The 10770-nt window shown below is 36.6% G+C and overlaps 1 protein-coding gene and 1 long non-coding RNA gene across 2 annotated transcripts; one reads left to right on the forward strand and one right to left on the reverse strand.

Moving 5' to 3' along the window:
- The first annotated feature begins 1710 nt into the window (after positions 1 to 1710).
- On the forward strand, positions 1711 to 3594 carry LOC107654950 (uncharacterized). The gene is made up of 3 exons (XR_001630375.1): positions 1711 to 1747; positions 1842 to 1945; positions 2034 to 3594. It is a non-coding gene; the product is annotated as an uncharacterized LOC107654950 (long non-coding RNA).
- A 377-nt stretch (positions 3595 to 3971) lies between these two features.
- cnih1 (cornichon family member 1) lies at positions 3972 to 10014 on the reverse strand. Its single transcript, XM_016442290.1, has 5 exons — positions 9873 to 10014; positions 8593 to 8661; positions 6138 to 6250; positions 5451 to 5594; positions 3972 to 5247 (listed from the first exon to the last, which is right to left on the reverse strand). Exons 1-5 carry the CDS (start codon positions 9951 to 9953, stop codon positions 5220 to 5222), a joined length of 435 nt encoding a protein of 144 aa, XP_016297776.1. The 5' UTR covers positions 9954 to 10014; the 3' UTR covers positions 3972 to 5219.
- Positions 10015 to 10770: the final 756 nt, after the last annotated feature.

Below are 10770 nucleotides of genomic sequence, written 5' to 3' on the forward strand. Positions count from 1 at the left end.
TGTTGGATGTTGGGGGGGGGGGGCGCAAGAGAAATTAGACAGACTTGGGGGGGCGCCTGTCCTAAAAGGTTGAAAACCCCTGGTTTATGTAAACCTGTCTTTGTGTGTATTCGCAAGTTTAAGAAGAAGATCCTAGTTCAGCATTCACGCTGTGTGACAGACTTTCTGTGCGTGTGCGAAGAAACAATGTCAGGACAGCACGCGAGCAAAATCATTTGAAGGTTAAAACTGGAATGGCTATAAAACGCTTGTCTACCGATATATACGCCCAGAACTACCGCTACAATGCTAACATATGATGTGTATGTATGTCGTGTCATGCAGTATGTTGTAACGGATGCACCAGAACTGCCACTGGTACAATGTCACTGTAGCACAATTACGATCAAAGGCAAACTGTGGGGAAATTTTATTTGTTCACGATCTAATATCGCACCATGTGTTTGGTGTGTGTCAGACGTCAATGTGACTGTGTGTCAATATAACTACTGTGGACCATCCTTTTTTTGCACAGACCAAACAATCTGCCACTCACCATTATTTAACATTCATCTCATAAAAGTAACTGTACAATGTGTATTTTGGTCTCACAAAAGACTCTAGTGTGCACGCACATGTTTAACAGTGCTCATTCGATATCTAGTAAAATGCCAAATAAAAAAATCAGTAACTTGTATATTCAGCATATATGATAAAGAAAAGCTCTACTTAACAGTTACTTACCTTCACCGTGGATGAGCAGTCCTCTTCTGAGATCTGGTTTTCTAAAATGGCTACAACAAATTGCGCGGTTCAAATTTAAAATGGCCACAACAAATTGCGCGGTTCAAATTTAAGCTGCTTGGGTCCTAAAAAATTGTTAATTTTACTTCTTTTTTTTTTTATATTGTTGACTTTACTCAAAATTACTCGTTGTTTTTCTTTATTAATTAAAGTAAACCATAAACTCAGTATGTTATGTAACATTTGTAGCTTTAAATTAAAGGGGTCATATGATGCTGCTAAAAAGAACATTATTTTGTGTGTTTGGTGTAATGAAAAGTGTTTATGTGGTTTAAGGTTAAAAAACACATTATTTTCCACATACTGTACATTACTGGATAGATAGATAGATAGATAGATAGATAGATAGATAGATAGATAGATAGATAGATAGATAGATAGATAGATAGATAGATAGATAGATAGATAGATAGATAGATAGATAGATAGATAGATAGATAAAATATTTTAAATTGAACTATATTTTAAAGTTTTAGGACATGTATTAGTATTATTGAATATTATTGTTTAAAAGACATACTTTTCAACAAGGATGCATTGAATTAATGTCAAAATTGACAGACATTTTCTGTAACATAATAATCAAAATAAACAACAAATGCAACTGTTTCAACATTCATTATAAAGATAAATGTTTCTTGAGCACCAAATCAGCCTATTACTGTAGAATGATTTCTGAAGGATCATGTGCTAAAAATTCAGCTTTGCTGTTACAGGGATACATTTTATTTGAAAAATACAATATTTTTTACTGTATCAAATAAATGCAGCCTTGGTGAGCATAAGAGACTCGCATAAACCTAAATATACATAACCGTATATATACTGTATGTGTGTGTGTGTGTGTATATATATATGTATATATATATATATATATATATATATATACTTATTAAAATTAGATAAACATCAGTGTTTTTATTCCCCCACAGTTGTTATGGAGGCCTGGGACGCTCAGGGTTAAGTAAGTATCAAATGCTCAAACAGGGTTCAGTGTTATGATTAATGTTAGTCCCGTATGTGTGATTGGGAGTTTAACTTGTGCTTCATTGTCACAGTTGCTGCATGTTTGCTGCTGCTGCTCTCTGTCTCCATGACACCCAGTGCTGCTCTGGAGATCCTGAGGGAGCTGAGAGGAGGTGGAGCCATTCAGACCGTCAAGGTAAGAGGCATCCAGAAACCTAAATGCATCACTTCCCCTAACCGTACAGCTAACCTATTAATGATGCTTTCTCATTTGTCTCCTATAGCAATACAACTTCCTTCATGAGTTTCGGGAGAAGTTTGAAGCATATCAAGAAACCAAAGAGCGACTTTCAGAGAGATCAGTGTCCCGATGATCAACCTGACATCCAGATGATGTAAAAGCAGAAAAAAAGACAAATTACTTTGATTGGTGTTTTTGCTCTATGGATTTTCTCTACTTTGATTATGAATGCATTTGTTTCTTTTCTGATGGCACTTTAAAAATTCTGTATTTTTAAGTCAATCTAATAATATTGTGCTTAATATATAACTTTAACTTTGCAATTAAGTGGGTCTTGTTCAGTAAGTGAGTCTTAAAGGTGCAGCAAGTGATTTCTGAGACACGCTGTTGAAAATTGTAATCAACACCCAAACAAACAATTTTGTGAATATTTTCTATCTGTTTTTTCTATGTATGTTGAAACAAATTGTTTGTGTAGAGTCCTGGCTGTGTAAATAAGGGAGAAACGTGGATCAGACCGAGCACCATAACACTCTTGTAGCCAATCAGCAATAGGGGCGTTTACGCTCATGATGGGGAGGAGAGAGCCTGAGCAAGCAGGAGATTTGTCTAGACTGTAGAAAGAGAGATGGCTGATGCATTACCAAGAGAAAAATGTCACAAGAATATCTTTAAAAGAAGGCTTACAATCAGGCAACCTCTAGGACCTGCGTTAATATGGGGAAAGCTTTCGGCACCGAGGTTGCTGTGTTTCCTCTCGGTATGCGAGTAACATTGGTTTTACTATATTTCACAAAACCAACACATGCTGTTGCAATATTATCTATAGCGCTGCTGGTGCTTGGCTATTACAAAAATAATTTCATCATTGGCTATTACAGCTATGATGAAAACATCCGTTTCGGCAGACACAGTCTTGATAAACCATCTGTTATAGTTGTATGTGTTGCATGGCGTTCATGAATTTTTGTCTTATTCAGACATTGTTTCTTAGAAATCGGTTGGCGCCTAAACATGATGTGTCTGCATTATATCGTGCATTATCTGCATTAATCCTGCCCAGTCGATCAAATTGAGAGAAATGTTTATTTTTGTGTCTGGGAAACCATATGTTGCTTATGTGAGTAATGGTGATTTGGATGGTGGATTAAGGTATTATGCAGCTGTTGGCAATCATTCCTGGCAATTTTCTTTTCAAAGTGGTCATTAGTAAGGAAATTTATAAAGTTTGCAACAATTACGTTACCTATGAAATGAACCAAACCTTTAATTTAAACAGAAACACAAATCGTCATACAATCAAAACAGCTCAAATGCTGTCGTGAATGATGAAAAATATTTTCATATTTTTTCATATTTCATTTCATACTTCATATTTGCCACATGATAATAAAACTATGACTAATATCCAGAAGTAAGCCTATGGGCGAGACTTCCGGTTCAACAGCATGCAGTAAACAGTGAAACTGTTTGTAGTACAAACCAGTGTTAATTAAGATAACGCATTACAATAATATGCTAAGACACCAATCTGCAATGTCAAGCAACAAAACAAGCTGTTTTGTACAGCTAAAAATAGCTGGACCCATAAAATTTACAAATGGCCGCGCCCACTTTTATGGGAAAAATAAGGAGCTTTATGCAAAGCAGCATCACTGTTTTATAATATCAGTTTTATAAAAGTCATTTTTATGATTGGGAAAATATTTCTTAAAAACTTTAAATGTAAGCAGTCAAACTTTTAATTTTTTTAAGTTGAAATTACTAACAAAGCTGAAAGTTTTTTTTTTTTTTTTACTATTATAAGCATTACATGTCACAAAATTAGCAATATTATCATTCTTAAGTGATTATATAAAAAAAAATTTACTGTCCTATTCTTTCAGTTTAAACCAAACCCATTTTACCATAATTACTTTAGCCAAATGGAATAAACTTAAGTTAATACAAAATGGCATCATAAAATGACCATTTGTCATAATTTGTCTATGGGAGGCTTTATTGGGAACTTTAAGCAATATTACAAGCCAAAAAGAAAAGAAAAAAAAAACAATTTACTATATCTCTTGCAAGACTTTATAACATTCAAATGCACATAATGCTGGGTTCACACACACAGGGGGGAAAAAGCTAACAGAAAAAAAATCTAAATCACAGGGAAAATCAAATACAAAATCAAAAATAACTTATTACTCTGAATATAACCTTGGTGGTCCAGCTTGGTGATTATGAACAGCTATCAGTGTGGTAAAGAATCCTTCCACACAGCTCTGCTCTGAATCCAGATACAAACTCTACAGCATCACCTCAGGACAGAAGCCTGTTTGTGATTACTGACAGGCTAAAAGAAAACGGCATCTTGGCACACTGAGATCATGCCAACATCAAACCAAAATATTCAAAATAGTGTCCACACTCATCTCTAACTCACAAAAACAATGGAAGTAAAACAAAATCAGAAAACAATAACAGTTAGAAATACGAAATGCACATAATAAATTTAAAAGCAAAAAAAAAAAAGTTACATGTGGAGTATTTCCAGGGTGTATGAGCAAAGTAAAGCCTTCAACACACTGAAAGCATCAGTTCTCATTTCCTACCAAAAAGACAGTAAACAGTAGTTTTAACAGTATCTGATAAGAACTATCAACATGAAGCAGACCACCAGCATGAGCTCAAAAACACGGACTTACAAGATCATGAACCACCAAAGCAGCACACGACTCTGAAGGACAAATTAAAGAACTGACTGAGCTACAAGGCAGTAATATATTTAAGATAAAATAAGTCTGTAAAAATGATACAATCAAGATCTTTATTTTGTCCCACAGTTTGAAAACACAAGAGTAAAATCTTTGCACATTTCCATCAGTGGTATAGTGTTGAAGCCCTTGTGCCTCTGCTTTGGACACGATCTGGTCAATGTAAACGGTTTCAGCTCATCTGCTGATGCTTTCAGTGTGTGAAGTGCTTTGGCATTGGTGCGGCATGTGTATATAAGTCTAAACAGGTTGTACTGAAGAGTTGGTAATCATTTATTTTTGCATGTATGGTTCTGGAGTTGTGCAGGCTGCTTGCGTCCTGGATCGTTCTTGGCCAATGAGGTGTAAGTAAAGTCAATGTCCTTTTGAAACAGCCGAGCAGAACTGAGAGAGATGGCAGAGTCCAAATTCAGTTTTAAAATCAGCATCTCAAACGCTTCCTTATATGCTTTCCAGCTGCATCCAGTTTAGGAGCTCACCAAAACATAGATCATCCTATAATAGAAACACCAGAGAGAAACATAAGCTATAGGGTTTCTGATGAAACAACACGAACGATAGATAGATAGATAGATAGATAGATAGATAGATAGATAAATTTCTTAGAGGAAAAAAATACTGACTCCTAATTTTTGAATGAAAGTGTATTAAAAACAACATTTACATATTCAAAAATTGTATTTTTAAACTCTACATACCCGTAAAGATAGTAGAAGAATGAGAGGAGGTAGAATGCAAGTTTGCACCATCCCTCCTTCTGACAGTATGCCAGAATATCTGCGTTCATTATTGTAGTGGGGTCATACAATCCAGGTCCACTCATCACAGGGCGGCTCATATACCTGCACACAAACAAACACTTGACGTTGCACTTTGAGCAAGACACAATGTTGACTAATCACTTATTAACTGTAGAGAAACTAACTTGACACATCTGCTGAGGTGTTTGATATATTCTCTGTGATTCATTTAGGGCTGAGAGCCCCACCCACCTCCAGATGTGATAGGACAGCAGGGGCATGTTGAGTCCAAGCGTCAGCCATTCTGCGGCGCACAGGAACATTACGCAGAAGAACACATGGATGAGGTACTCCGGCAAGACGAGCTGAGGAAGCCAAATAATACATGGTCAGAACTCCGAAGACAACACAAATACACAGATCCATCTCAGAGACTAGAGTTCTATTGCACCCACAGGGCGGCTCATATACTTGCACACAAACAAACACTTGATGTTGCACTTTGAGCAAGAACAATGTTGACTAATCACTTATTAACTTTAGAGAAACTAGCTTGACACATCTGCTGAGGTGTTTGATATATAGCCAATAAATACGAAATGTGTGTTTCTCTGCGATTCATTTAGGGCTGAGGGCCCCACCCACCTCCAGACGTGATAGGCCAGCAGAGGCATGTTGAGTCCAAGCGTCAGCCATTCTGCGGCGCACAGGAACATTACGCAGAAGAACACATGGATGAGGTACTCCGGCAAGACGAGCTGAGGAAGCCAAATAATACATGGTCAGAACTCCGAAGACAACACAAATACACAGATCCATCTCAGAGACTAGAGTTCTATTGCACCTGAAGCCTGTGCCCCAAGTCTAGCCAATCAGGTGTAAGAATCATTCATATTAACCCCATCCCATAAGCTCCAGTACTTACTGATCTGCTTAAGTACATCTAAATCTCTCTAAACCTCAAAAGAGCAGGATCTGCTGAGAATAATTGTCATAAATTATCATTTAAAGGAATAGTTCACCCAAAAATGAAAATCTGCTCACCCTTAGGTTATACAACATGTATGTTCATTAGAAGAAATTGAGAAATTTAGCATTACATCACTTGCTCACAAATGGATCCTCTGCAGTTAAATGGGTTCCGTCAGAATGAGTCTAAACAACTGATAAAAACATCACAATAATCCAGTAAGTAATAGATTTATTACAAACACACAGCTTTTTTTTTACATTAATTGCTGGATTGGAGTCGTGTGAAGTACTAGTGGATTATGATGCTGTTTTTATCAGCTGTTTGGACTCTCATTCTGACGGCACCCATTCACTGCAGAGGATCCATTGGTGAGCAAGTGATGTAATGCTAAATTTCTCAAAATCTGCTCTGATGAAGAAACAAACTCATCTATATCATACATGGCCAGAGGTAAGCGCATCTTCAGCAAATTTTCATTTTTGGGTAAACAATTCTTTTAAAGCATATGATTAATTAAAACAATTTTAAATGTAAAATCAAGCCAGTGACCTTAAATTACTGGGCAGAGATTGAAAAATACAAAAATGTCAAGAATTCAAAAATTCAGAACAAGGACCTTTGATCCATTTAAGAATTTATGACATTAAGTTCAAAATTCAAACCATCCAGAGGATCTCTGCTCAAACTCTGAAATAACTCTGGGCATCTATTGTATCCTAAAGCTGTCGAAGTTTGTAAAGCACATACTGTACCCCATCTGCTTTAGATTTAGTTAAATATAGAGTGCTGATTTTCTTTTATTAGGCAAATAGAACTTCTGGCCATTAGCAATTTACAGCAAAAAAACAGACAGGTCACCATTATCTACACCCCCAGCTCACAGACAAAGATATTGGGAACAGAGGTAGGATCGTGTTTTTTCCACAGAGATACATTGTCAGGCAGAGTGATAACAGCAGCCATGCTGAGGGAGGGAGCAGCTACAAGGACCCCAGGCTGCCCCTGCCATGCCTGATCATAACCGGTAAATGTAGAGACAACACATGAAGCCCATGCAAATAGAGAGAAAGTGTGTATTCTGCTTTTGCCCAACACAAACACATTGTAAAAAATTAATTCAAACAATCAATGGCGATTATGAAGAACATAAATAGGTAAAATGGCCTCAAAACTCATTAAGCATTTACTTCTGAGAATGTCCGGACATATCCAACCAGAAATACCCCTTTCTAAAGGATACTACTGCTGGACTCTAAATTAATGTGCACTCACTACACCCGCTCTTCTTCTCCCGTTCATCAATCTCATCCATCACACGAGTGCACTTGAAATAATGACGACTTCTGCATGATGTTAATGGTGCAATTGTTTTACAGCTGAGCCAATTTTAGAAATACACTTTCTAAGTGAGACGTCATAAATAGAGTTATTCGCTCTGGGTAAAGAGCAAACGGAGGGAGGGACAGAACGGCACATGCATGTTCTGAGCATTTGCAAGTCTTTTCAGTTAACACTTTTCCCTGTAAACCGCTGTCTTTCCTACTCTCAAATAAACACCTGTGCAGATGACATCTGTGCCTGTGCCCAAACCCACAGTAACGGACTAAACCAGCCAAACATGAGCAAAATAAGAGCAACCCTAAAGGAGCAATCTGGGTTTTGTTCATTCGGCAGATGTGATGTCGTTTGCAACAAAGACAACCTCTAATATCAAGCTGTCTAGTTGACGTAATCCAGGTCCCGTCTCTCTGCTTGGCTTGTTTGTACATTTGTGAGGTGTTAGTTAACTGAAAAGACATTTGTAAACACTCCGCTCGTGCACACAGAGAGACTGTTACTGATCTTAAGCTGAATACTGGTACCAACCTTCAGAGCAAGCCTGACCCTTTTAATTTTTTTCACCCTGTCAACTGTCTTTGAGCCAATCAGAGAAAAAAGGTAAAAAGCAAATTTTAAGAAAAAAAAGACAAAATGCAAATCAGAAAAATCGAACCAAAGTAGTGTTAAGTGTTGGAAAGCAACATTCACTGCACATGATTTCATCGATTAGCAGAACAGTGTTGAGATAGAAGAGAAGAAACGGGAGTGCATGCATCACACGCCATCTCTCCAAAACCTCTCTCTTACCGGGTTTAACGTGTTACATTGGTCTATAGGATTCTTATAGTCAGTCTTCAGCTCATCAAATGCAATTATCTGAAAAACAGGGAGGACAAAAACAGTACATGATCAATATGATAAATATGCAATCACAGTTCCTACACTGTCATATGTCAGGAATATGTTATTCTTTAAGAATCAACACTTAATTTTCTTTTAACGTGCTGAATTAATTAATTCAATTTAAAATTAATATTAAATTATAAACAGACTTTGACAAATATGAATCGCAAACATCAAATCTTAAAGAACTTAATATTTTAGGAGATTTGTGATGCAGGAGAGATTATGTAAATTTAAACTACTTTATTAGAGAAACACCAGAGATCTATATGCTTTTCTTGGTTTCATCTGTAAACTCAAGTGTTATGTTTATGACCCATCCCAAATTCAGAACATATGCAGTGTATTATTAATTACACCTGAATCATTCAGATTATTTACTCCTGATTACTCAAATACCAAAATCGAATTTATTACAAAACTAATATTATTATATGAAATTCAAACATTATCCCTTAACCTTGGGAAAATAAGGGTGGAAATTAATATTCCTTTTACTGTTGTGAGTGACATTTGTCTGCATCTGGCATATTAGGCAGAAATGTGATGCTGGTTATGAAAGTGTTATTATCTCGGAAACAGGTTAATGGCATCAGCCAGCAATGAATCAGCCTAAGAGATCTGAACAGTGGTGCTGTTCTGTCCGCAAATAACTCAAAATGTGACTCCAATTTTAACAACAACAAAAAAAACAACAACAGTTAACTTACGTCTCAATCTTACATGCAAAGGCCCAAATGATGCAGACAGACCCAGGGACTCTAGACTGTGAGGATCATGTATAAGTGATTTCACTGCATCGGGTTTTTATTGTTTATTGGCGTTTGTTTTATGTTGTTGATTTTATCAGCAGTTCTGATTTATCACAGATCTGTGAATACATGACCGAGAGCTAAACAAGAGCGCGCGCCCATCCGCCCCTGGTCACCACTAACAGATATGACAAATTGATAAACATAGCGTGCATTAATGTGGCAAACTCTGTAGATAATACGGTTAAATACACGGAAGGCCCCTAACTGTTTAACGGAAGAATAGCGGTGATGATAATAATGGGTGTCACCAGCTCGCGTTCGTGCCATTCATTCGCGCTCTGCTGTGTGTCTAACTAATGTCACTATCCGCCGAGTATCTGTGTGCTCAAAGTCTCCCCAATTCGGTTGGAGTTTAATCAAAATACTTACATGCCAAATAGCGAAAAAGATAAGCGCCGCCGTCAGCAGTAGCGCCAGCATATAACAAAAGGCCGCGAATGTGAACGCCATTTTTCGCTCATGTGGAATTATCCAGACCGACGACTGCTGTGACGTTGAGACAGCTGTGCGTCACGTGACTGAAAAAGTCACATGGATACTCGAAAAAACGCGAGATCAGTGGAAACCCCTAGTATAAATAAATAAAAATAAATAAATAAAAATTGTAAGTCGCTTTGGATAAAAGCGTCTGCAAAATGACTAAATGTAAATGTAAAAATGTCATTCCAGACCCATATGTTTTTCCGTGAAACACAAAGGTATAGTTTTTGAAGAATTTTTATGCACCTCTATTCAAACATATTACTATATTCCAAGTCTTCTGAAGCCAGATTATAGTCTTTGTGTGAGGAACAGACCAAGATTTAGGCCGATATTCACTGATATTTCTCTCTGCCAAAGCTCTGAAATCCAGTGGCGTGCGGTGGTGTTTTAAAATGAGGCAGTTTTATATTTAAATATATATTTATATATAAATATGACATAAAAAAAGAACAAATATAATTCTATTTTGTATTTTATTAATCTTAGTTAATATTCATTTCAACATTTACTAATGCATTATTAAAATCAAAACTTGTGTTTGTTAACATTAGTTTATGCACTGTGAACTAACATGAACTAAAATGAACAACTGTATTTGTATTAACTAGTGCACTCTATCGGGTGTCAGCCATTTTGTAGTGCTGTCCGAATTCTTAGTGAACTACTTCATTCCCTACATTCGTTCACTACTTTTTAGTAGTACCTTTCACATAAAATGATGAACGTGTTAATGTGTGTTTATTTTTGTTCTCAGTATTTTAATAGTATGATTATGAACATAAAA

This window comes from Sinocyclocheilus anshuiensis, unplaced genomic scaffold (genome assembly GCF_001515605.1).
Source record: "Sinocyclocheilus anshuiensis isolate Anshui unplaced genomic scaffold, SAMN03320099.WGS_v1.1 scaffold487, whole genome shotgun sequence".
NCBI classification, from domain to species: domain Eukaryota; kingdom Metazoa; phylum Chordata; class Actinopteri; order Cypriniformes; family Cyprinidae; genus Sinocyclocheilus; species Sinocyclocheilus anshuiensis.